General features: G+C 44.9%; 1 protein-coding gene across 1 annotated transcript; it reads right to left on the minus strand.

Annotated features, from left to right (window-relative positions):
- On the minus strand, positions 1–25,168 carry SLC36A2 (solute carrier family 36 member 2). The gene is made up of 10 exons (XM_059698960.1): positions 25,006–25,168; positions 21,780–21,870; positions 20,933–21,021; positions 20,339–20,434; positions 16,706–16,790; positions 12,934–13,152; positions 10,506–10,604; positions 7,758–7,924; positions 5,226–5,395; positions 1–2,566 (listed from the first exon to the last, which is right to left on the minus strand). The coding sequence occupies exons 1-10, from the start codon at positions 25,158–25,160 to the stop codon at positions 2,295–2,297; spliced, it is 1,443 nt and encodes a 480-aa protein (XP_059554943.1). The 5' UTR covers positions 25,161–25,168; the 3' UTR covers positions 1–2,294.
- Positions 25,169–26,985: the final 1,817 nt, after the last annotated feature.

Genomic DNA, 26,985 nt, shown 5'->3' on the forward strand with positions numbered 1-26,985 from the left:
CCTCTATACCAATTAAACTTTCCTCCCCACTCTCTGATAGGATCCTCCCCCTCCCCAATCCTACTTTATTTTTTCATGACTCTGACTACTGTATGTACCTCATAAAACTGGAATGATGCATTATTTGTCTTTTTTGTGACTGGCTTATTTCACTTAGCATAATGTCCTCAAGGTTTACCTGTGTTGTGACATGTGTCAGAATTTCCTTCCTTTTTAAGGCTGAGTAATATTCCATTGTAATATATACCACATTTTGTTTATCCATTCATCTGCCAGCGGACATTTTGGTTGCTTCCACCTTTTGGTTATTGTGAATCATGCTGCTCTGAATATGGGTGTGCAACTGTCTTATTTGAAATGCTAATACAACTTTTTCACTTAATATATGCTACCCATATTTTCACTTCTCCAAACAGATGAAGAAATAAATTTTAATGACTGGAGAACATTTGATTTTTAAAGTGGAGTTTATTGAGGTATAACTGACATCCAGAAAAAAAATCACCCTTTTAAAGTATACAGTTCAACAAGTTTCGACAAATGCATACAGCCTCATAACTAACACCAATCTATATAACATTTCCATCATGCCAAAAAGTTCCCTCAGGCCCCTTTATAGTGAATCTTCTCCCCCAACATCCATTCATTCGATTTGGCATCTTCGACAATATTATATAAATACAATCATAAAACCTGTAAGCTTTTAAGTCTGGCATCTTTCACTCAGCATGATGCTTTTGAGGTTCATCCATGTGGTTGAATGCAACAGTTTAATCCTTTTTATGGTTGAGTAGTATTCCATTGTATGGACATACCAAAATGTGCTTCTTCGTTCATCCGGTGATGGACATTTAGATTACTTGCAGTTTTTGGTGATTATGAATAAAGCTGCTGGAAACATTCATGTACAGGACTTCATGTGGTCAAGTGTTTTTATTCATCTGGTAAAGATTTTGGAGTAGGATTGCTTGTGTATTTTTAAGTCTGTAAGAAATCACCAAACTATTTTCCAAAGTGGCTGTACCAGTTTGCATTCCCACCAGCAATTTTTGAGAGTTCCAATTGCTTCCTTGTATAGTTTTTTTTTTTTTTGGTGCCTTATTTTAATTAATAAAACCCTTACTATTGGATATACAGGACATACCCAATTTTTCAGTGATGAGCAGCTTTATAAATATATTTTTGAACATTTGATTGTTGCCTTAGGAAGAAGTCTCAGAAATAGCATTGTTGGGTCAAATAATATTCTTATTTTCAATTTTGATTCATATTGGCCGCCAGAAAAGTTGTGCTGAATGCACTACCACCAAAAAAAAAAAAAAAAAAAAAAAAGAGTGCCAGTTTTTCCACACTCCGCCAATGCCAACTTTTTATTAATCTTTAAAATGTTTAGAAATGTGATAAGTAAAATTGACTCATTGTTACTTTACCAGTAATTCCTATTTCTTTGGTTACTATTGAAGGTGAACACCTTACACGATTTGGACATTTGTATTTGTTCTCTTATGAATTCCCTGCTAGTGCATTTGCCTATTTTTCTACTAGGGGTTATGAAGGGGTAGGAGTGGATATTTGGCTCTATCTATCTGCATTCATGGGAGGAGCTGAAAAGTCACATTGTCAAGAAGAATTTGTGGCCATGTTTGCAATCTACTACAAGAGCCTTGAATATGCTTGGCACACAGTCGGTAGTCAAGGAGTTGTAAGCCTTAAAAGGTAAATAATGCCAAATAATGTCATTGTCCATCCCTTTCCCCCTGCCATTGGCACATTTATCTCCATGCCTCCCATCCATTGTTGGGATCTTTGAACTGGGCCAAAACTTTATTAGAAAGTTTATTGCCCTTGACAAATATGATGGCTTTTCTCTGTTTGAGAGTTTCAGCTCACAATGGGCCTCTTGGCCCAACTCATCTTGATGCTGGAGCTGGGCACACCTTGCTGGAACCCTTTCTCTGTCAAATCAGGGTCAGCCTTAGCTGGCCACACCTCCTCCTGCCAGTTGCTGCCACTTGGGTGCCCCCAGTGGCTTCTTCTTACACGGCTCCATTCAAGGTGTGAGAGTCACCATGTGAATGGCCAAAACGTTGGGTGGAATGGAGAGCCTTCCATGGGAGAGCTCTCCTTGTAGTGGAAAGCTAGAGATGGAAAGAAAAGGAATAAACAAAAATTTGTTTTCCTTACCACCTAGGCCTTGTAGCTGGTGAGTCCTTGCAAAATAAAGATAATGCATATATAAAAGAGTTCCATAGCTTTAACAGCCAGATGCTGGTGGGTAAGGAGCTGTGCCATTCTCACTGAATAAAAATGGTGGAGTTGGAAAAGGTGACAGGGTGTCCTGGCTGGATGAGCTCATCCAGGGCCTGGTAGGTCCCCACCACAAAGCCCACGAAGCCCAGGATGCTGATCAGGGCGTCCTTGGCGATGGTGAGGGGGCTCAGGCCCTCTGAGTAGTAGGTGGTGATCTCCAGGAGGGGTGGGATGATGAGGGCCAGGGCACTGCTGCTCACGGAGCCCACTAGGGAGAGGACCAGGTCCAGGCGGGGGATGAGGATGGCCAAGATGCCTGCGGGAGATGATACGGGATAGAGAGGTCATCCCAGGTTTAACCAAGCTGCGCAAGTTCGTTTTAAAAATCCTTTTCTTGCCGAAACCGGTTTGGCTCAGTGGATAGAGCGTCAGCCTGCGGACTGAAGGGTCCCAGGTTCGATTCCGGTCAAGGGCATGTACCTGGGTTGCGGGCATATCCCCAGTGGGAGATGTGCAGGAGGCAGCTGATCGATGTTTCTCTCTCATCGATGTTTCTAACTCTCTATCTCTCTCCCTTCTGCTCTGTAAAAAATCAATAAAATATATTTTAAAAAAAAATCCTTTTCTTAACACATAAGCCAGTTGTTTTTCATACATCCAGTTTCATACAGAAAAAGTTGAAAGTCCTACAGTACCCCCAATCGTATTCAATAGATGTTACACATTAAAAATTCGGTGTGTTTCCTTCCAATAATTTTTCTAATTTATAGATTCATATTTTTGGGAGGAAAAACTACCCACTTCAGTTCCGTGACGAGGGCCTGCAAATTTAACGGACGATAGACACATTAAAGAGGAGGAAAGGCAAAGTTTATTCGGGGCTAGGGAGCCTTCAGGGGAATTGGCTCCTGGAACAGCCAAAGATAGGGGTTCATATTCCCATTTTGTAAGGGTGCAAGGGAGGTGTGAAGTCTCAGATAAAGCTCATTTTAAGTAATCGCCCAGTCTTCTTTCTGGCTGAAAACCTTCCTGAGAGGGAACGTATGGCAGCTTTGCTTTTCAGGAGGTCCTGCTTAATTTGGCAATGGAAGTTTAGTTATAATTGTTTTCTCCCCCTGTAGCTTCTATTGGTTCAAATGTTTTTTATCTTAAAATAATTTTTATGCCACTAAGGTACATTTTGAATCCATGCATATTCAACGATGAAGCTCTTCGTAAGTAACACTAGGTAACAGTGCTGGAAACTGTCCCAAACTATTTAGGATGTATCAATGCACAAAACAGACAAAAACTGAAAAAATAAAAAGCAACAGCAGCAGCCTTACTTCCTAGCGCTAACATTTTAATAATTAACACGACTAGGAGCACCTCTCGTAGACATGAGGATGTAAAATTATTTCTAGGAGAGAGGAGTCTCGGAATAAGATCGCAGGCTCTCTCTAAAAGTGTCTTCTACATACGTGTCAGAAAACATCTGACAAAGAAACACTAAAAGCTACAGATTTTGACATTCTATTTTTCCCTCATAGGATGTTTTACAGGCCTGTGCTTTTACATTTTTTATTTTACTTGATGCAAATTTTTCACTAAAACGAACCAGAAGCCACCCCCAGGCTTCTTGTGGCGGAAGAGTGAAAACAGGCCTGGAAGGCAGGATTCTGGCTTCTCCTTTGGGTAAGTCCCTGTCCCTTTCTCTGCTTGTTTCCTCCACTACAAAGTGGGGATACATGATATCTACCCTTTTAGGTATTATGGTTCATATTGCAAATGGTGTTAAAGTTTTAAACAAGTAGCCCTGGCCGGTGTGGCTCAGTTGGTTGGGCATCATCCCGTGCACCAAAAGTTTTCCAATTCGATTCCCGGTCAGGGCACGTGCCTGGGATTGTGGGCTTGATCCCTAGTAGAAGTTGTTATTTTTATATTTGGGACAAATTCCTTCAGCCCTTTGGAGTCTCTGTGATTCTGAACGGTAGTGTCCCTGCCTCCTAGGGTAAATTGGGAACAGAGCACATCAAAGGCAGAAAATCAGTGTCCAGAGAAATAAATGGGCTGGTCTAGTACAGCAAGAAGTAAGAGGGAGATTCTTAGAATCACAATTAAAGGAGCCTTAGAGGCAGCTTGGCTCTATCACACCCAAGGCAGGAATCTCTATCAAATCCTTTGTTCCTGCTAAGATACTCATAGAAATGCGGTACTGGGATCCCGGGCCTGAGCAGGGGGAGGGCTGCGAGGGGCTGAGTGGGGCCAGTGAAGCCAACAAGTGAGCAGGGACCAGCCAGGGGGCAAGTCCAGTTGACTACTGCCAGTGGGGAACGTGACCCTAAAGCTGGTAAATCATTCCCCCCAAAACTATTAGAAATTTGGATTTGTGAGTGAAATCTGCCACATTCTGAATGTTTGCCCGGATTTATACATTTATACATTGTGAGGGTCAAACAACACATCTCTGGAGACTCACCGGCTGTCGTTTTCAACCTCTATCCTAGAGGCGGAGGGTCTGGCTTGGGACTTAGATGACTTGGGTTCAAATCCCACCTCTGGCACATCTTGGCCAAATACTTATCGCTCCCTGCGTTGGTGTTCTCATTTGAAAAGTAGGGTTTCCTATAATCCTACCTCATAAGAGTTCCTGTAGGACTGAATAAAATTCTATAAAATATGGACTAAAAAAGAGCTTAGCACAGTGCCTGGCACACAGTAGATGCTTAATAAATATCAGTTCTTATTATGATTGCTGTTTGATAAGCTGTGCCATGTCCTCGGGCTGCCCAGCATCAAATCTGTCTTATTAGGTAGATGTAAGAATTAGCTTATCCCTGAGGCTTAAATGAATTACTACTTGACAAGTCTTTTCCGGTCCTTGAAATACAGTTAGTGCTCAATCAGTGCTGATTATTACGACTATCCTTTATCATCTGGCTGCTTTCTGACAGCCCTCGGGAAAAGAGCAACATTGCTCTCTGCCTTCTACTCACATGTCAGGCAGACCATGGTGAAGCGGATGGACAAGTCCAGAAGCAGTGCCCAGCGCCTGGACACCCGGGAGATGGCCGAGGGGATGATGATTTCTGCAGGGACGTAGAACTGCAGGGCGTAGGAGAACAGGATGCCGGCGATGTAGAGGAGCTTGACCGACTGGTACAGCCTGCAGGACAAAACGGTGATGTTTTCTATGACCACTGGGCTCTGACACCCGGCCTCTTCAGACTATTAACCTCTGACCTAGGACAGTCCCTCTGGCTGCAGTTTTCTTGTCTAAAAGTGATGGGGAGGGAACGTCTAAAAGCCAAAAGGGAGTCACAGCAGAGCACGCAGTGAAAATAGACTGATCCATCATGAATTTGAAAAGCAACAGTTGAGAGGGTCATCTCTAAATAAAAAGAATCTTTAGCCTGGGTATAATAGTATATAACACCTGAGCATGGGTATATATAACACCTAAGCATGGGTGTATATAACAGCCGAGCACGGGTATATATAACACCTGAGCATGGGTATATATATATTAGTATATAACAAATTACTATCACTTGATGCTCAATTTTAGATTTGAGGAAAGAGAGGCTCGGTCTGGATACTTTGTCCAGGGAGAGACAAGTGATAAGTGGCAAAGGCCGAAAACCCTGGGTCTGAAAGACTCTGGTCCTGTATCTCTGACAGTCCTTAGGAATTCTCTGGATTCCCCCCAAAGCTCTTGGCACAGCTCCTCAACAAATGCTTCTCGTAGGTTGTGAGAACTGCAGAATCCCAAATCCCTGGGGGAAGAGGCAGTCTACAAACAGGGCTGGGGGTGGGGGGGGTGGGTGGTGCGTAAAAGGAGGGGTAGGGTTACTTGCAGGCATCAGACTAAAAGCAGAGAGTGTGTGATGGAGGATGTTGACTTTTATCAAAGCCTTTTCTGATCTATGAAGATATGACATTTTTCCTTTAATCCATGAATGTGGTAGATGGATCGCCCATGTTCAATAAACCTGTGTGTGTGCACATGTATGTCTGAGTCTGTGTTTAGGCCATTCTTTAGAAAGCTAACTTCCACATTTCTGTATTTCTTGCTCACAGTAGTCCTGATGCCTAGAATACCACTTACTCCATTTCCATCTGTCCCAAACCCCACTGATTTCTTGAAATTCCCGTCTTTTGAGCGGGTATTACATGCCAGATGCTTTTAACATGCCCAATTCAATCCCATGACAATTCTGCTTTATAGATGAGGAAACCAAAGGTCAGAGCGGTTAAGTAAATCATCCATGATCACAAACCAGGAGGCAGTGTTACTGGGACCTGGACCCAGGAGTGCCAGAGTTGTTCTTGTCTGGACAGAGTTGCCTTGTTAGACAACAAGATTCTCTGTTGTCCCATTTCAATGTAGTTTTTTTCCTTGAAAGTCACAAGGCCTCTTTGCTCCTCTAGAGGGCTTCTTTTCTATTCTATGTTATAATTGCTTATTATACTATCTATCCTTTCCCCACTCCCACTGGATTATGAGTCAAGGAAGATAGTGAAGCTGAAATTCATCGTCTACTCACATCAGCATACTCCACGCCCCCATGTGCCTCGACTGGCATCTGCATATAACTGGCCGGCAGTAAATGCTTGATGAATGACATCTGTCAACTTGGGAAAGGTACCCCACTTAAGGCCAACTAAGCCTCCAAGTGCCCCTTAAAAAGGAAGGCATCCTGGAGAAAATGCTCACAATGCAATATGGCTCCGTGTGTCCATTTAAATGTGGCTCTGTTGAAGTCTGGCTCAGCTAACTGTTGCCTGAACTGAGTGCATTTGAAGAAAACATTTTTACAGTGGGTCCTCCCAAACTGGTTTTTGCTTGACTACTTTTCATCTTAGCTACTCTGACATGGGGATGTGCACCATAGGCCGTGGCAAGCAAGACTTGGTAATACAGCCTTCGCAAATATAATTGCTAAAATTTTTTTAAATCCTCACCTGAGGATATTTTTTCATTAATTTTTAGAGAGAGTGGAAGGGAGGGAGAGAGATAGAGAAACATCGACGTGAGAGAGACATATCAATTGGTTGCCTCCTGGGGATCGAGCCTGCAATTGAGGCACGTGCCCTTGACCGGAATCGAACCCAGGACCCTTCCATCTGTGGGCCAATGCTCTATCTACTAAGCCAAACAGGATAGGGTTTCAAATATAATGAAAAGTATTGCCACCCACCGACTCCTCTCCCTGCCTCTTGCCCTCCCCTAGACCTTTCCCTTCTCTCCTTAGGTCACCAAGGATTCTCACTTCTTTCCTTTCTCCCTAAATATGTCCTCCTCCATTCTGAGCTAACAAGGCCTCACTCAACATGAGAGGCTGTAGTTAAAGGAGGAGCTCCCTGAACAGAGAACCCAGAGCCCAGAGCTCCAGCAACAGCTCTGCTTCTCCCTGGGGAGGCCCTCTAGGCCTCGGTTTGCCATCTGTGGGAGGAGGAAGTGACCTATACGTTCCCAGCTGGCCCTGAGTCCCCCCCGCCCCCCACCAGAGGGCCCATAAAGTTACCAGCAGTTGGGCAGGTTAAGGGTTATGCTGGCCTTGATGTTGTTTTGAAACTGCAGGTAGCCCAGAACCCCGAAGCCAATGTACAGGGCAGTGATGATGGCCATTCCCAAAGACAGGATAGCTGGGAAGCGGCGGGAATCCTTCATCTTGTTTTCCAGGGGCAGAACCTACAGAAATAACACAGTGTGAGAAGATAGCAGGAGAAAGAGGGCCATGACGCAAAGAAGAAAGGCATGCCACTTCTGGGTATATACCCAAAGGAGTTGGAAGCAGGAACCTGAACAGATATCTGCACACCCATTGTTCATACAGCATGATTCACAACAGTAAAAGGTGGAAACTTTTTAGAAAAGTGTCCATGGATGGATGAATGGATAAACAAATGTGGTATACATACACCATAGAATATTATTCATCCTTAAAAAGGAAGAAGATTCTGGAATGTGCCACAACATAGATGAACCTTGAGGACATTATGCTAAATAAACTAAGCCAAACACAAAAGGACAGATACTGCATGATTCCATTTATACGAGGTACCTGGACTAGTCAAATTCATGGAATCAGAAGTAGAATGATGGTTTCCAGGGACTGGAGGATGAGGGGAATTGAGGAGTTATTGTTTAATGGGTACAGAGTTTCAGTTTCTTGAGAGAAAAGAATTCTGGACATGGATGGTCGTGATGGTTGCACAATCATGTGAATGTCTATTGTGTCACTAAATTGTATCCTTGAAATGGTGAAGATGATAAGTTGTGCTAGGTGTGTTTTACCACAATTTAAAAAGTCACAAGATGAACCCGGGACCATTCAGAGATGGGAGGTCCCCTTGGGTTGTCCAGAACCAAGGAGCTCAGCTCCTTGGGGCAGCCCGATCTGGGCAGATGCATTTTCTTTGGCCAGCATAGCCTTTAAGAAAATTGCATGACTATGAATGTCTTTAGGCACAACATTCTTTCCCCACCAGGCCCCCCTCTTTCACTCACACTGACATATGCCTGCCTCCTCACCCACACCGCCTTCCACAGGCATCTGAATCTGAGACTTCCGATTCCAGTGCACTCATCCCTCCCTGTACAGATGGGGAGGCTGAGACGCAGGTTACACGGTGGGCTGGTGGCACAGCTGGACCAGAGCTTCCTGGTTCCCCAGTAGCACATTTCTCCCCAGACCATGTTCTTAGGATCCTTGCACCCCGGATGCATCCCTGGCTCTGAGAGCATCCATCTGGAGACCAGTCTGCCTCTTGAGCCTGCTGGGCACCCAAAGGTCACTTCTGTCTTTTGAACCAACGCTGTGAAGACCACAACTCTATGAAGCTTGTACTTGTATAGGGCTAATTTTACAGAGGAGGAGAACAAGGCTGTGAAGATGAAGTAACGTGCCCCAAGTTACACAGCTTGCAAGTGGCAGAGCCAAGGTGCAGACTGGGGTTGTCCTCCAAAGTCCAAGTGCTTGGTTCTACTCAATTCTGCCTGTACTCCTACAGCACTGGGTATGTGTGGTCTCAGTGGGAACGTAGCATCTAGGCCCTGGTATCGTTAATGACTTTTTGTCCTACATGCATCTCCTCCCTGCCCCATGCATATGGGAACTGTGTGAAGGGAGTGCTATGTAGGGGTCACTGCTGTGCCTTTCCACTTCCTTCTGGGTGAGGGGCAGGCTCGCAGTTGCAGCAGGTATTCAGAAAAACATCCTGGGGGTTATGTGGAGAGCAGACAATCCACCCTGAGCTTTCCCACTCTGTAATGCATTTTAGCTGCATAAGTTCTCCCGGCTAAAAATAATCTTTTCCTTAGGCCAGAACCAAGGAACGAGGGCCCGCAGAAACAAGACTGAAGTATATTCTGTCTGTGAACTAGCAAGCCTACTCTTAGAGAAATAAAAACATGTTCCCACAAAACCTGGACGCAATGCTTATAGCAGCATTACTCATCATCGTCAATACCTAGACACAACCCTAATATCCTTTTACAGGTGAATTGGTAAATTGTAGTGTTGCTGCTACAGTGGATGCTCAAGAGATAGGAAGCAACGAGCTACTGACACATGCAACACTATGGATGATCCTAAATGCAGCTAAGTGAAAGAAGCCAGTTTCAAGGGGTTCCCTACTGTATGATCCCCTGCATATTCTGGGAAAGATAAGGCAGTAGAGACAGTGAACAGGTGGTGGTTGCTAGGGATTAATGGAGGTGGGGGAGTTTTTTGTGGTGAGGGAATTGTTCTGTATCCCAATTGTGGTGTATCTATGATTCCATGCATTTCTCAAAACATACAGAAATGTACAAACCCCCTCCAACTTCCCAAGAGTGAATTGCATTGTATATAAATTAAAAGTAAACTTAAAAGTTGTGTACACAGCACTGTCCTTCCTCAAGTGTGGAAGTAGAGACTATGTAATAATCCATCGTAAGGACACAGTACTTTCTTGTTTAAAACTCCTTTACGTTTCATCAGATCCTGTCATTTAAATGGTACACCTCCATTTGCCTTGATTTTAAAAGGTTAGGAAACACATGTTGACATGAAGATACATGTTTCATAGGTGTACTGGGACAAGAATGGATCTCTCTCCTGACTGCCTCTCTGTTGTAACCTGCTTTTCTCCCGCTGGTGACAACTGACCCTATTGAAGCCAGAGGTTACTTTCTCCCGTGTGCACAGAAACCCCAAAACCCAGAGCACCCAGTGCCTGCTCAGGTCACCCACAGCACCAGGGAAATTCCACCCTGATTCAAACCTTACAAAGCCAATGCTTTCAAATGAAAAAATGGCTGTTCCGAAGAAGAGAGAGTAGGTCTTCCAACTTGTTACCAGTGGCAACTGGCTGGGGTCTGGAATATCCTATAGGAAAGAGATATGAGGTAAGACATTAACCCTCAAAGCATGTTTGGGCTCCTTTAAGAGGGCATTCTGAAAGTAGACCTGAATTTTTTTAAAAATTAAATGTCAAGTAATTTAGAAAACTTCAAAAGGAAGTAGGCAACAATCCAAGTTGATTTTAACACTGCACAAGAACAAAGAGCCAGGGGGGTGGGAAATATCAAGGTATTGTCAAAGTATTGAAGAATCGATATTTCACAAGGGAGTTTGGTTTATCAGAATCCAACAAAAGAAAGTCTTGCACACCATAGGTTAGTGCCAGCCTAAAGTGCCCAAGAACACTTTGTACAGTGGTTATGGGTATTGACAATTACTAAGTTACAGCGACAGTCCAGGGAGCCCAAAGGAATTAGTTAAATATGAAAATCTCTTCTTTTTCAATGAGCTACAAATTGAAGAGGAGGCCCTAGCTGGTTTGGCTCAGTGGATAGAGTGTCGGCTTACGGACTGAAGGGTCCTGGGTTCGATTCCAATCAAGGGCACACATGTCCAGCTTGTGAGCTCGGTCCCCAGTAGGGGGCATGCAGGAGGCAGCCAATCAATGATTCTCTCTATTGATGTTTCTATCTCTCTCTCCCTCTCCCTTCCTCTCTGAAATCAATAATATATATAACACAAATAGGAGAGGAGGAAAATGTATGAAATAAATATGTTATGTACCTTGTGACCTAGAATGTGAAAATCATTACAGAACCATTCCTCTCATTGAGCAACCTTTGGGATTGTCCAAACAAGAACCAAAGGTAACTATCTCATTAGAAAATTCAGTTTTATGGAATTTATCAATATTGCCTTAAGGAATATAAAACTCATAGTTACCCCAAAATATTTGCCTAATTTGTTATTATTACTAAATTCCTTGCGACTTCTGAAAGAGAAAAACATCTGAAAGGTATTAGGTATGACAAGGGGCTTCTGGGATTTAAATTTCTGTGCAGTCTTGTCCATTGTAAAATAAAAATTAGAAAGGATAGAAAAGTAGGAAGTTGAGGGAAAATCAGTATGTGTAAGTCAACTTCAAAGATGTTATAATTTACATTGTGATAGATTGGCTTTTGGCCTTTCAAGACTCTTTATCTCTGTGATAAAATATGAGGGTTTTTTTCTCTTGAGTGCCTGAGGGGGTGATTTTGAGTGCCTGGAATTGTAGCCTAGAGTATGTAAGACTAGACAGATGCAATCAGATAAGAAGATGCTGCTTTCTTTCTGCCTTTTGCTGCTACTCCAGCCATTACAGGAATAATCTATCATTCACCAATTAAGATGCTTTCCTGGCAAAGCATTTTTTTTAAGCCAGAATTTGACATAAAACAATGATTGGAGAAGCAACATGCAAGAGGAGATATCCAGAAAAATGAGATTTCACAGAGACATTGCCGGGAGCCGGTCCATCCTTGCTGTTTCAAGGGACCTGGCATATATGGCATACGGTTCTTAATATGTTTGCTCACCTTCTTGGCGCTGTGTTTTAACCAAGGTCACCTCTCCGAGAAAGGTTGAATCCCCAGGTAGGGATTTTCCCCTGAAGTTAGGGAGGGAATAAAACCCCTCAACTAAGTGCCAGGCGGGTAATTAATCCCTTTAACTACGAACAATCATGCTTAAACTACATAATCTTTTCTCCCTGGAATGGAGATAAGAAACGCCCTAACCTTTGTAATAGAGATTGATAGGATTGAATCAACTGGTATAAATACAGTTGTAACAAGACAGAAACACTCAGAACTTAGAACAGAATCAAGAAGACAGAACCTACACGGAGCCTAGAGACAGAAGAACTTCGCTGGAGAGAGCATGCCGGAGGATCCTGGAGAGGGACTGGCCTTGGAGCCTAGAGACAGAGCCTAGCGGGAGAACATGGCAAGGGATCCTGGACTGAACCTGACTACAGAGATTGGCAGGAGAACCTGACTGGAACCTGGACACTGAACCTGACTGGAGAGCCTGGACAGAACCTGGCTGGAGAACCTAGCGAGGGAACATGGCTACAGAACCTCGCTGGAGATTCGGGCTTGAGATCCTGGCTAGGCTGCTGATCAACTGAACGCTGTCTCCGTGTCATTCCTTCTTCACCGACTCCGTCCACACCTTTGGGGACCCCTGGACCCGCTGGGGTTGGACCCCGGCAAGACATCTTTGTGGAAGACATGTTACACTGAGGCGGGTACCAGGCTGAATAATGAGGTAAACCCTTACCTACCCTCACAGTGTTGGTGTCAGGTATCAGTCAGTCTATTATTGATTAAAGGCTCTGCCCCCGGCAGGAGTCAGATGTGTGGTGTGCACTAACCTTGGCAATGTACTGAGCGGTGATGGTCAAGCTGACCAGCATGCTGATGTTGGCCAACATGGAGAAGATGGACAGGACCCTGAGGTTCCTAAAGAGGACCAGCAGCATCAGGATGGGCAGGAAGGCGAGCATGTAGAGTCGAGAGTCCATGGTGGGTGTGAGAATCACCGTCTCATTATAATGGCAATTGCTGGAGGTGCTATTAACAGCTTCTACCACCTGAGGAAAAAATGGGAAAAGCAAATGGAAGAGTCAATAGCTGGTCCACAGTCAAACTCCCTCCCACAGGGCTGGAATGTCTCACTTGAATTAGGGTGAACTTAGGAACTTCTTATTGTAAATCTTCTGCACCATACTTCTGCAAAAGAGGCAGCACAAATAACTTTAATAAAAATAAAATTACTAGCCCTAGCCGATGTGGTTCACTGGATAGAGCATCGGCCCTCAGACGGAGGGGTCCCGGGTTCAATTCCAGTCAAGGCCATGTACCGCAGTTGCAGGCGCGATCCTCAGCCCTTGTCAGGGCTCGTGTGGGAGGCAACCAATATATGTGTGTGTCTCACATCGATGTTTCTCTCTCTCCCCCCCTTCCCTTTCACTCTCTCTAAAAAATCAGTGGAAAAATATCCTCAGGTGAGGACTAATAAACAAACAGAAAAGAAGAAGAAAAAGTAAAATTAATACAAAATAACTGTATTTATATTGGCTATTTATCAGCTCTTGGAAACTCAGCATCCATTCCTCCTGATTTTGATTTATTGTTTTGTGCACTCTCTCTCATCCAGACACAACCTGGGAGGACTGTAGGTCACAATCATAGGGCAGAACTAAAGGACAGGCCTTTGACTCAAGTGAGGGCATTCACCATCTCTCCCTGCAACCTGAATCTAAACAACTAGCAAAATGACAAAATGACACGGGGACAGAAAAAGAACGGGTAAAAATTAATTCTGACAAGAAATCCCTGAGGAGACCACGTCAGTTCTATGTATATCTCCCTAACTGCCCTGGTTCCTGTTCTTTTCTGAGACCCATTTATTTTATTTTATTTTTTTAGCTTTCTTTGTCATTTTGGAAGTTTGCCAATATTCTTCTACTACACTTATTTTTTTGCTTAAGTACTTGAGTTCCCCAGCATCTATTTCTTTTGCTTAAAACAAACAAAGAAACAAACAAAAATATCATCGCTTAACTGTTTCTTAAATAGACTAATACTGGCATTTTGAGTGAGAGAACTCTTCTTGTGAGGATTGGACCATTCATGGCAGGACATTTAGCATCCCTGGATCCCACCCAATGAAATCGATTAGCATCTCCTGATTATTGAGACAAACAAAAAAATACCTTCCTACACACAGTATAAACACCCACTGGCAAAGTCAGGGGCAGGGGAGGGACGGTACCATCCTCATTCAGAATTAGCATTACTTCACTGATAATGTCTTACTGTGCAAGCCACACAATCCACTGCAGAACAATTAGAAACCAGAGTTAGGCAAGAAGAAAATGTAAAGCAGTGATCACCTCAGTACCTGTGGGTAGCCGCAGTGATGCCTTGGAATATATGCATCTACACATTTTCCATACAGTACAACAATGAAATGTATAATATGAATCCTTTTTATTTTACAAGACTGCGATCATAGCATATACTCTTATTTTGAAATGTCCTTTTCATTTAACAACATATCATGAATACTGAAATAAATCATTGTCTTGGTTTTTTTTTCTGATTCTTCACTACAGTAGGAAGAATACTTGGAACATGGGGCAGGCATTCAAGGCTCTCCATAAATGGGCTCCACTCAGCCTTGAAGGCTCTTCTACAACCAATTGTATTGCCTCTCCTGAGCAAGTCCCCTGCGTTCCTGTCCCCAGGTGTTCACTTCTCCTTTCTCCCCCCCTGGCTGCCACCAATGCTCTTCAACACCCTGCTCAGATGCACCTCCCAAGGGAGCCTTCCCTTGCTCCAATGAGCTTCCCCTCACCCGCACATTTCTACCCTGTAGTTCACAATTAAGTATCCCAACCTCAGGCTGTTGTTAGTAGTGTCCTGACCTGGCACCAAAATATCATATTGATATTTAACTTTTTATATGCTTTAGAACACATTCCACCGAGCCTGCAAACTCAAGACAATGCTTGCCTTGTCTCTAGACAGATGATAAATAAAGTTCTGCTGATATCAGATTGATTTCCAAGCATCAATCTGGCAATGTGTTTTGAAAGCCTTCAAAACAAACTCTTTTATCCTTTAAGAAATACATACTAAGGAAATAAAGGGGTGTACTAAGACTTGTATGGAATATAATAGAGTATAAATAAAGGGAAACAAAATATCTAACAATAGAAGACTAAGTCATGGTCAATCTGTGTGAAATACTAGTAACCTATTAAAAATTACATTTAAAACTGTAAAGAAATTGCAAATTGCTAACCAGTTAACAATAAATTAAAACAATAATTGTGAGTAGTTGCACTAGACTAATTTTGCTTTGTTTTCAGAAGCAATATAACATAGCGTTTAAGAACTTGAGCTCTGATATCAAAAGGCCTGCAATTTCTTTTATTGATTTGAGAGAGAAAGAGAGAGAGAAAGAGAGAGAGAGAGAGAGAGAAAGAGAGAGAGAGAGAGAGAGAGATACAGATGTGAGAATCATCGATCAGTTGCCTCCTACATGCCCCATGACTAGGGATTGAACCTACAACTTGGGTATGTGCCCTGACTGGGAATCAAACCCACCACCTTCTAGTGTATAGGACAACACTCCAAACAGCTGAGCCACACCAGCCAGGGCAAAAGGCCTGCTTTTTTAACTGTGTCTCTGTGACCTTATATACATTAATAGAGTGTATAGTACCAGTTTTCTCATCAATACCTATTCAGATAAGGTCATAGAGAGAATTAATGAAAGCATATAAAATGTTCAGCACTATACCTGACACATAATAGAAACTAACTTTGAATGCTTACTATATTTTTCCTTTCTAAATTTTTTACATTTTTCTACTTCTGATATTACCATAAACAGAAAAAGACCCCTAAAGAATGACTGACTATGGATGGCCTCTGTTATTGCTCATATTATTTTGATCAAATTGCTACAAGATAAATTTCTGGGCTAGATTAAAAGAACTTACTGGGGACAAGAACTGTAAAGATTGAACAACTAACTAGCTAAAGATGGCCCAAAGAAAATTAGGTGTTACTGGAAAAGACCCATATCAATTTTAGGAGGGGGTTAAGGGTGATTAAGCTCTAAAGCAAGATTTCTTCCAGTCTAATTTAATTTAATTTATTTTTTTAAATATATTTTTTATTGATTTCAGAGAAAAAGGGAGAGGGAGGGAGAGATAGAAACATCAATGATGAGAGAGAATCATTGATTGGCTGCCTCCTGCACGCCCCCCACTGGGGATCGAGCCCGCAACCTGGGCATATGCCCTGATGGGGAATCGAACCGGTGACCTCTTGTTTCCTAGGTCGGTGCTCTACCACTGAACTATACCCGGCTGGGCTTCCAGTCTAATTTTAGAGACCAACCTTAAGGAAAAGTCCAGGAGTACTGTGGGGAAAGTAACCACTTCCAGAAATCTGCAGATGAGTGAACTGGGAGAAGTCTGGATTTTTTGATAGCATCTAGTTTAACTTTCTTTTTATATTAATGAGGACACTAGGACCCCCAAAAGCAGCAGCCATTTGTTGAACAACTAGTAGAGGATCCTCCTTTTCCAAGTCTTTTACCCTCCCACCTTCTCTAGAAGACTCTACCTGCTTTAAATTATCGGCCAGAAACACAATGTACACACAGCAGAAGCCCATCTGGGTGACTATAAGGAAGAAGCTCACCATATGCCTGGAAGAGAGGAGAGAGAGAGAGAGAAAGAACACTTGTTAAAAAAAAAAGAGTTGGCTTGTCATATCCATTTCTTGCCCAGGGGTTGGTGGCCTTGTACTAGCACCCTTGGTCATGCCACCACAATCAACAATGGGGCAGTAGTAAGACATGAGGTAACAATAGTTCTTTTATAAATATGTTTCTCAACCACCCTCACATTCTCAGCTCAGCAAGTGGTAAAATTCTTCACAGTCAGGAACCTCTCCCCACCTGGCTCTGAGGCATTTCTTGTAACTGATACTAATTAATGTAGGGCAGTAGGCACAATGTTTTTATTAGCTATTATTAATATTTAAATTTTTTTCTATGTGGGCATTGAAGATACAAAGAAAAATAACACACGGTCCCTTCCTCTAGTGGTTTATAGACTAGTGGGCAAGATGGACCAAAAATAATATGGCTCTAAGGGCCATGGTCAAAAGGGCATTTTACCCAAATTACAGAGCAGATAGCCTTCTTAGAAACACCAATACACAAGTGAGAGTTTCTTGTGAAAGGGAAGCGATAAAAGAAGAAAGAAGGCGGAGGGAAGATGGAGAGAAAGAAGTGAGGAAAGCATTTCAGCAGAAGGATTAGACATTTCTCTAGCTGCCATGTGGAGAGCACATTGAGGGAGCAAAGCTAAGGATGGGAAGGTTGGGCAGGAGATTCTTACAATAATGGAGGTGAAAGATGGCAGCAGCCTGGACAAAGATGTGACCATTAGGATGAGAACACTGAAACATTTTAAGAGATACTAGGAAGCTAGAACTTACAGAACCCAGTTGGGGAAAGGAAATGGCCTAAGGTGATGATGGGTTTTTAGCTCGGGCAACAAAATGAAGTGGGATGCTCAGAAGAAAGAGGAGATTTTAGGGGGAAAGGGAAGAAATTACACATTCAGTATTTGAATTGCTGAGCTTGAGGTTCCTACAGGAGACAACTGTGTATTAAGGTCTGGAATTATTGATTTGTCAATAATAGATAAAGCCTTGAGAAGACAGATTAGCAACCAAGAGTGTGCAAAGTGAGAAAATGAGAAGGCAGCATTCAACCCTTAGAGAACACCAGCATTAAAAGGAAGGATAGAAGCAAAAAATTCCACAAGAAATGCAAAGCAATGGCCAGAGAGGTGGGCAGGAAACGAGGACAAAAATAGTTTAATAGACGCCAAGAGAGGAGAGAGAATGTTTGAAGAAGAGAATAGCCAACTGGACCCAGTGCTGCTGAGAGGTCCTCTAGGGTGAAGAAGGTGCAACAAGGAGGTCTTTCAGGATTTTAGTGGGAAGAACTTCTGTAGACATTTAAGGACAAAAAAGGCCAGGTGACCCACGAAAGAGGCATGAATGGGGTGTTCAGAAGTGAGGTCAGGGGGTAGGCTGTCCTTTATGGAAGCTAGACTGTGAGCTCCATTTTGCTCATTGTTTCCGATCTACTGCCTGAAGCACTTCCTGGCACATTGTAGGCGTTCAACAGATATCTGTCAAATAACCAGATGCTGAAAATGAGATAGGATGGTGGCTAGAGGATGGTGTAAGGTTCAGGAAACTCTATTAACTTATTTTATTATTTTTGAGATGGAGATACATGAATACATTCAAGTGTTGAGAGGAGGAGCCCGTAGTTCAAAAAAGTTCTCAAGTTACATGAGAGATGATTTGTGAAGCAAGATTTCGAAAAGAGAGCAGGAAAAGCTACTTTATATGCCCAGTGAGCAGAAGGATTTGAGGGGTTGTGACAGGCAAAAACCTCCTCTTGGTGACACAATTGGGAAAATTCTGGTTATCATCCCACAGCCTTCCTAGTCTGCTCACAGAGGAATTTATTAGTTCAATACATGAATGGGCTTTGGGCCAGGGAGATGCCAGACCTGTGATGCTTTTAGACCACATTAAATGAGCAGGGCACACCTCAGGTACTGCAGTTTGGGGTTTGAGGTATCACAATTCAAGGGAGCTAGACTTTGACAATTGAGATGGTGCTCAGAAAAAAAGTAGACCTATAGGGTGGGTACAGGCCTGAAATCAAAGACAAAAGGGTGAGTTTAGTCCTGAGTACCAGAGGACAGAGGGTGTTGCCTTGTTCTCTGTTATCCCTGAAAGCTAAAAGGTGGGCCCTGCAGGAGGAACACTTCAGCTCACTGAAGGGTCATTAACCTATTGGTCTTTCTCTTTTCTTCTCACTATAAACTTTCTAAGAGACCTCTTCTGCTCCCTGGCTTCTGGGCTGATCACTTTGATTCTGCATCTCCTGCATGAAGATAGGTACAAACCTATACATACAACTACCCACATGATAGTCCCACTTGAATATCTCCCAGGCACCTCAGACACCACCTGTCCAAAACAGAAGTCATCAGAAATCTAAGTCAACTTGGACTTTCTCCTTTTCTCACAACCCTAGGACCCAAACCGTGACCAAATTCACTTTTCTCCATTCCCACTGCTGTCAGCTTGGTCCCAGCCATCACTACCAGCTGCCTGGACTTTGACCATCGTGTCCTCATGGGTTTGACTAATCTCTTCTTGCTCCTTTGCAATCTATTCTCCTTGCTGAAGCCAGACAGATCTTTAAACAATACAAATATAATTACTTCCTTGATCAAAATCTTAAATTACTTCCCTTTCTTAAAACCAATGGTGTCCTGGTTGCTTAAAAAAAAGAAAAGAACAAAACCTTTAAGAGTGTCTAAAATGTACAGCTAGATCAGTCCCTGGATCCTTCTTTCGCTTCATTTCCCTGACTCTCAGCCCTCAAGGTACCCGGTCTTTCTATACCTTGAAACTGCCACTTCCTGCTTCAGCACCTTCAGATGTTGCTTTTCCTTCTTCCTGGAAGGGCCTCTAGGCTCCTGCCCATTTTCCCACAGGTAATTCCCCACTCTTAAGAACTTCCTTCAGAACTCATCACCACTGTTTTGGCCCAGGAATTCCACCCAAGCCCACGCACATCTCTTAGCTACTTCTTTCCTTCATTGTACTTACCCCAGTGGTTATTAAGTAACTGTGTCCTAAACTGTTTAACACCTGTCTTCTTCCCCACTGGACTATGAGTTCTGTGAGGCAAAGCCTTGTGTATCTTGCTCCTCACAGTATTTCCAGGGCCTGGTACATAGTAGCAACTGGATAAATGTGATTTAATAAAAAAACTGAAGCCCTGGCCAGGCCGCTCAATTGGTTAGAGCATCGTTCCAATACACTAAGGTTGTGAGTTCGATCTCTGGTCAGGGCACATACAAGAAGCAACCAATGAAAGCATAAATAATTATAACAGCAAATTCATGTTTCTCTTTCTCTCTCCCTTTTTCTCTCTAAAAAAATCAATAAAAAAGTGGATACTATTAAAGCTGTATAGCAAAGGGTGAACACCCTGACAATGGAGGTATACAAAGAGGGGGCTGGATCAGGAAGGTTGCCAATGAATCCCTTCCATGTGGAGAGTCCAACATTCTGTGCTGTAAGAGCCAGCTTTCCAGGGAAGAAGGCATGGCCGATAGCCACACGTCTAGCAAAGCAAGGACAAGTTACCTTCCCCAGTGAGCGTGGTCCCGGAGCCAGGTATTGGGGCTGGCCTCGAGTCCGTGCATCACTGTATCCCCATAGTCCATAAAGGGTTTGTTAAGCCTGCAGGAGAAAGTGCATACACAGTTACTGAGAAGCAATTTAACCTGAGATCATACACTGAAAAGTCAGGAGACACACAGTAAGGCAGGACCAGCTGGAGTGGAAAGGACACTGGGGCAGTTCAGACTTTGCCACCTGGTGGTACTTCCTTGGTGGCTTGTTTTCCTTACCTGTCAAGGGCAGTAGTTACTATACAATACACACGTTGTATGGGTACAGAGTTTTTATATCCATGATCCCATTGGATCCTCATGACAATTCTCTGAGGCAGAGTTAGGCATGGATTGTTTAGACTCAATTTACAGGTGAGTCAAGAAGATACAATGGCCTGATTGACAGCCCCCAGTGAGTCACGTGGCAGAGCCTCACCTTACCTCCCTGTCCTCAATGCTTTTCTTTTTCTTGGCCTTGTTGGAAGCAATCAACTCTTATTATGTGGAGGATGTCCCTGAGAACCAAGTACCAAAGGAATTGACACGAGGGCGCTGCTTTCCTCACCTGTGGCAGAAGCGCTGGGCACACCTGACCAGGATGTGCATACAGTGCCAGGTGATGAGGCCCATGGCCAGCAAACTCAGCGGGCCTGTCTGAAGAAAGGGGGAGCGAAGGGACAGGGGAAGAGAGAGGAGAATGAATTGTGAACAACGCTGCGGGGAGGCATTTGGTAGTGCAGATATTCAGGACTCAACGAACTTCCTAGCCATGCTGGTTTGCAAGCCTATTTTAGCAGCAACAGCTATTCTTTCAAAGATAATCTCATGGAGTACTCCAATGAAGTACAGAAAGCAATGACAATGGGGAATAGGGGACCCAGGATTCTGACCTTTAGTGGCCTCCGAGGCGTCCCCGAGAATGAGTGCTCTGTAAAGCACAACTGGAGAGGCGTAGTCCAATCCCTGCGTTCTACAAGGGAGGAAACTGAGGCCCAGAGAGTGGACAAAGGCCACTCAAAGTCTGTGGCAGAGCCAGAACTCATACCCAGACTAGATGTCTAGACTCCAAGTCTGGACCAAGCTGCCTCTCAGAAAGACTGCTCATTGCAAACCGTTATAAACCCTTGCAGTGGTTCTCAACCTTCTGGCCCTTTAAATACAGTTCCTCATGTTGTGACCCAACCATAAAATTATTTTCGTTGCTACTTCATCAGTGTAATGTTGCTACTGTTATGAATCGTAATGTAAATATCTGATATGCAGGATGGTCTTAGGTGACCCCTGTGAAAGGGTCGTTCGACCGACAAAGGGGCCACGACCCACAGGTTGAGAATCGCTGCCTTAGAGCCTCTCTCCCCACCTCCCTGCTATAACCCAGTCATATTGGCCCCGCCTACGGCTGCCCTCCTTACCAGGAGACCTGCGTTTTTCACAGCCAGGGGTAGTCCCAGGATCCCAGTGCCCATGTTGCATTTCACCATGTGAATCAAGGCCTGAAATGCTCTAAAGGAGAGTGAAAAAAACATGATGGTCTGGGTGTGTGGAGGTGAGGAGATCCAACAGACACTGCCCTGCAGCATACCAACACTGAGTTAAGGTGGGCAGGTGAGCTCCTGGCCATCTCTCAGTCCCCATGGCCTTGCCTGGCACCTCTGAGTCTCCTGGAGAGTGACCAGCCATTCTGGTTTGTCCAGAACAGTCCTGGTTTTAGCAGCTGATAGTCAATCTATGCCATTATAACACTTACTATGTAACAGACATTATGCTGGGTGTTTCACATGTATTTTCCTATTTAATCCTCTTGTCAAGGTGAGGAAGCAGATGAGGAAACTGATGATAGAGGTTTCTTTTTAATGATGTGTCTGAGGATATACTGGGGAGCCAGGATTTGAACTCAGGACTGCTTCCGAGTCCCTGTTCTTCACCCCACTTCTACTGGACTGCTTCCTGGAAACAGGCCCAGACAGATGAGTAAAGGGGCACCCCCACTTCACAGCCGTGGACACTGAGGTCCAGAGTGGGAAGCAAACAGCCCAAGGTCATAAAACTAGTAGCAGAGACAGGATTGAATGCGGAGAAAGGAGAAAGGGGCAGGCAGCAAAGAAATCATTGTGACTTCTGAATAAATAGGTCAGATGACGTGGGTCCCCAGATGCAGTCTGTTAGGACAGGGTCATCTGGGGATTGAGCTCCAGAAGGGTATTTCCCCTCAGGCCAGGACATCAAGCTGAGGAATGGCATGACTCCTCCCATCCCAACACAAACACAAACCCAAACACCAACACTCAGACCCTTTCTTTTTCTCTTTCTTTCCCTTTCTTTCTTTCATTCTTTCCTTTCTTTCTATTCATTTCAGAGAGGGAGAAAGATAAACATCAATGATGAGAGAGAATCATTGATCGGCTGCCTCCTGCACACCCTCCACTGGGGATCGAGCCCTTCAAGACCCTTTCTTGAAGACCAGAGGACAAGATCTACTACCTCTAGAGATAAAAGTTCCAGGGAAGTACCCTTTCTGTTGATGAATTACACAGCAACCTACTTTGGTACCTCTTTGCACCTGGACCAGGTTTAAACCAAGGTGAGTATTGAATTTACATCCACAACTTAGAAACCTTAGAACCTCCCCCCCTCCACCCCCCCAGGAGAGCTTTCCAGAGAGGAGACTTATAAAATGAGTAGCAGAGGTATTCTGGAGGGAGCTTGGCCTCTGAGGTTGGACAAGCCAGGGATTAAAACCCAAGGCTACTACTTAACTAGCTGTGTCATCTTGGACGACGATGTGTCCACATTGCCGACACTGTAAATGTTTGGAGGAAGGATGTTTTGGAATAACTGCTCCAAACACCCACACTTGATGTTAATCCCCAACTTCTCTAGCTTTCTAAAGATCTGCCCATCAATTTGTTAAGGGTTGAAGAGAACAACTGGAGGAGAAAGAGAGTGAGAGTCTCTGCATGGCTCTCTCTCTCCCTCTGGGTGTCAGCATCGCTGACCGAGCACAGTGCCCTGTGACCCTCCAATGAGGTCCTGTTTTGCAACTAGAAAAAAGTCAAGGGGTCACTTAGGAAATTTCTCACCAGAGGACTTAGGAAATCAGGATCTAACTTTGGGCAATTCAGCCAGTTTAAAGACACAGTGTGGTGACTTGTGCAAAGCAGTGGGTTGGAAGGCAGGAAACCTAGGTTTTACCCCTAACTCCTTTCGTCACCTTGGACCGGCACCCTATTCACAGCAGCCAACACTTCTGGACACTGCACTTGGGGGCTTTATGTGCCATTCACCTGCACAGCCTTCCCGGGAGGAGCAAGCTGCCACCTCACAGAAGAGAAACTGGGCCACGGAGCTCTGTCACTTGCTCGAGCTGGTAAGCAGCTGAGTGGGAACTGGAGCTCAAGTCAGCTGACCCCACGGGTACCATGCTCACCAGACTTATTTTACTACTTCCCTCCAAGCCAGAGGGGTCCTCTAGTTTTCACATGGTTATTTCTTTGATCCTTAAGTGCTGAAATTGCCACCAAACCACGGTCAATTCAGCACAGAAGAGCTAGTTGGTCCCTCAGGACCTCTGATTGAGAAATACCCTCACTCAGCATGGATTGCCCCCGCCGCCCCTCCCCCCCAAGTCTAGTGAGCTCATGCTCAGTGTCAGGCATTCTCAGCAACCTTCAGAACTAGCCCCGGGGGCAACAGAACCCTCAGGCTCTTTCTTTAAGACAGATGTCAAGGTTATTGTGTCCATCCCTCATCCCTCCATTGCCCTGCAGAGAGGGCAGTGGAAAGGGGCTTTGCCTGCTCCTTATAGTAACTTCTCCCTCCTTTTGCAACCCGCCCCCTCACCATCACCCCTGCAGATTGAATTTCCAAGGCAGCCTCCTTACATTCACACTGCCCCCGATTTCTTTGTTTTGCATATGGGGGAACCGAGGCTTAGAGAAGTCAAGGAGCAGGTGTTGTTTCTACTACACCAATGGTGTCGAAACCTTCTTAAAGCAGCAGAGCTGTCCACCACTGTGCCCTTCCCCTCCGCCCATTTCTTCTAAGTGAACTAGCTGCTCTGCTTGAGTGGTGGAGGCCTAGGGAGCCGGAGCCCCATAGCTTGGCTTTCCAGCCGAAACCTTCAGTAGGCCCCTCCTTGTCAAGGTTTGAAAGCCTCATGAGTGATCCTCTCCCCCACCCCCTCCCAAATCACACCGCAGGGAAGTGGGAGAAACAGGACTCTTCCACAAACTGGGCTTTGGATGTCATCGCTGCAGGCAGGTGCCATCTTCTCCTCCAAGAAGTGGGGGATTCTGTCCCGCTCCCCAACATGGTCAAAAGGGGCCAGGGGCAAAACTGACTTGAGGGCCAGCACCGGATTCCAGCCCCCACCCTGCCAACGATCCAGTGGATGGCCTGGGATAACTGAGCCTCAGTTTCCCCACCTGCACGTGCTGGAGGCTAGTTCGCCATACTGTAAGGGCTTTGTGACAGTCTCCACTCCTGCCCCTGTTAAGCTCTCAGCCCAATGCAGCCTACAACTGCCCCTTTTGCAACCTGGTCAGACAGCCCACCTGCCCACCTCAACCCCGGGGGTCTTTGCCAACGGAAGCTTCCAGGCAGGAGGGCGGACATGGGATGGGAGGAGAGAGCACTCACGTTAGGCCGTCGGTCTTCTCCAAGACCGGCAACTCCGATGGGCGCCCATCCAAGAAACCGGAGTCCTTGTTCTTGGCACTTTTGAGAGGTGACCTGAGGTCCAGTTTGAGGTCAACAGCTCCCTGGGGACCCCCGGCACTCTTTGTTCCAGGCATGACTGCTTCAAAAAGAGAGGGCCCTGGGTGGTGAGGGGGGCTGCGTTAGAAGGAGGCAAGCAGGGAGGTGTCTAGTCAGGTGCAAAGCCGGACTCAGTGGCCGGTCCCTTCTTAGCAGGCTCTGGCCAAGCTGGAGTGAGGCTCCACCCCCCTCCCCCAGAGAGCGCTCCTGGCCCAAGAAGCAGTGGAGGAGAGGCCAACTGGGAGGAGGAGGAGAAGAGGGGAGGGGTTGGGGATGGGAGTCGTCATCCACCCTTACCTAACAATAAATAATAATGGCAACAGTGACTGATCATTTCAATAACTATTATTTATTAAGCACTTCACTAAGGGGTAGATACTCTTCTAAGTGCTTTACCTATACTGTATTTTCTCAATTAACCCTATAAATTAAATAATGAAAGCAGGCTCTGAATTAAAGAAACCTGCCTAAGTTCAGAAACCTAGAGTGAAAGAGTAGGGACCAGAGCCCAACTCCCCAAGCCTTCTAACCGGTGGGCCATTTCCGGCATTCTGAGAGAACGCCCCCACACTCCCCGCCTCCGCAGTCACCCCGGGGCAGGGCTGCAGGCTGCCCTAAGGTGTCCTTTGGGAAGCTCCCCTTTCTGCGAAAATAGTTGGGAAAACAGAAGTCATCACTCCCTCACGTCTGTGTCTTAGCTCCTGTGAGGCTCCAGGGAGAGAGTAGCAGAAATTCTTTGTGGAAAAGTGGGGAGAGGCAGAGGTGGTAGAACCCCCAGTCTAATTTCACTGGGCAGGACGCTGGGCCCCGGGCCGGAGAGGGTGTGATTTCCCTAAGGTCACACATGTCATTCTCACTGGAACACTGCCAACGAAGAAGACCCTGGGGCTTTCTCTGGTGTTACACCCTGTCATCATCATTCCTGCTTCAGTAATGGACCGGGACCATCGGGCCAAAATGTGCTCCTCCCTCAAAATTATAGCATTTTACTGGAACCATACCCCTCCCGCTGCCACCATCTCATGTGGCCAAGAGCTCTGTTTAAATATTTCACAGCTAACTGGTAGCATCCGAGCGATTTGTCTGGTTCCCTTCCTTACACGGGACCCTTTCCAAGGTCCAGATTTGTAATTTTGTATTCTCTTCCTTAAAGAGGCCCTCTCTACCCCTTACCTTTACCCCAACCTCCTCCCCAATGGTGTAAGCTTCAGGCTCCACAAAGCCTGGCTACTTCTCTGGGCAGCATTGTGATTTTGCTTTTGCAGATGTGGACACTAAGGCTCAAGTAAAGAATAGCTTGTTCAAGCTAATCCTCAGCAGATCCTGAACTCCCTAGCCAGAACTTTAAAAAAAAATGTTTTTATTGATTTCAGAGAGAGGAAGGGAGAGAGACATAGAAACGTCAATGAACGCTCCTTTTTAATAGATTAGAGAATCATCAGTTGGCTGCCTTTTGCACGGCCCCTATTGGGGATCCAGCCGGCAACCTGGGCATGTGCCCTGATTGGGAATCAAACCCTGACCTCCTGGTTCATGGGTCGACACTCAACCACTGAGTCACGGCAGCTGGACAGAGCTTGCTTTCTTTTGTGATTAATCCTCACCTGAGGGTATTTTTCCATTGATTTTTAGAGAGAGTGGAAAGGAGAGGGGGAGAGAGAGACACACACACATTGTTGATTGGTTGCCTCCTGCATGCTCCCCAACCCAGGCTGGGATTGAGCCTGCAACCAAGGTATGTGCCCAACCAAACCTGTGACCTTTCAAACAGGTTCCTTTAAACAGAGGCCTTGTTTCCTTTGTTCTGTCATGGCAGTTTGGAAAGCCGATGTGTATCAGAAGCTACTGGGGAGGAAGAGCACA

This window comes from Myotis daubentonii, chromosome 5 (assembly GCF_963259705.1).
Source record: "Myotis daubentonii chromosome 5, mMyoDau2.1, whole genome shotgun sequence".
Lineage (NCBI taxonomy): Eukaryota > Metazoa > Chordata > Mammalia > Chiroptera > Vespertilionidae > Myotis > Myotis daubentonii.

What these genes read in the sequence shown, in the direction of transcription:
- SLC36A2 (XM_059698960.1), bottom strand. Translation starts at nt 25,160, where the DNA reads ATGCCTGGAACAAAGAGTGCCGGGGGTCCCCAGGGAGCTGTTGACCTC. An exon ending in GACCACGCTCACTGGGGAAG is followed by an intron (nt 16,791 to 20,338) that starts GTAACTTGTCCT and finishes CCTCTCTTCCAG; the next exon opens with GCATATGGTGAGCTTCTTCC. An exon ending in TGGCCGATAATTTAAAGCAG is followed by an intron (nt 13,153 to 16,705) that starts GTAGAGTCTTCT and finishes TTTTTTCCTCAG; the next exon opens with GTGGTAGAAGCTGTTAATAG.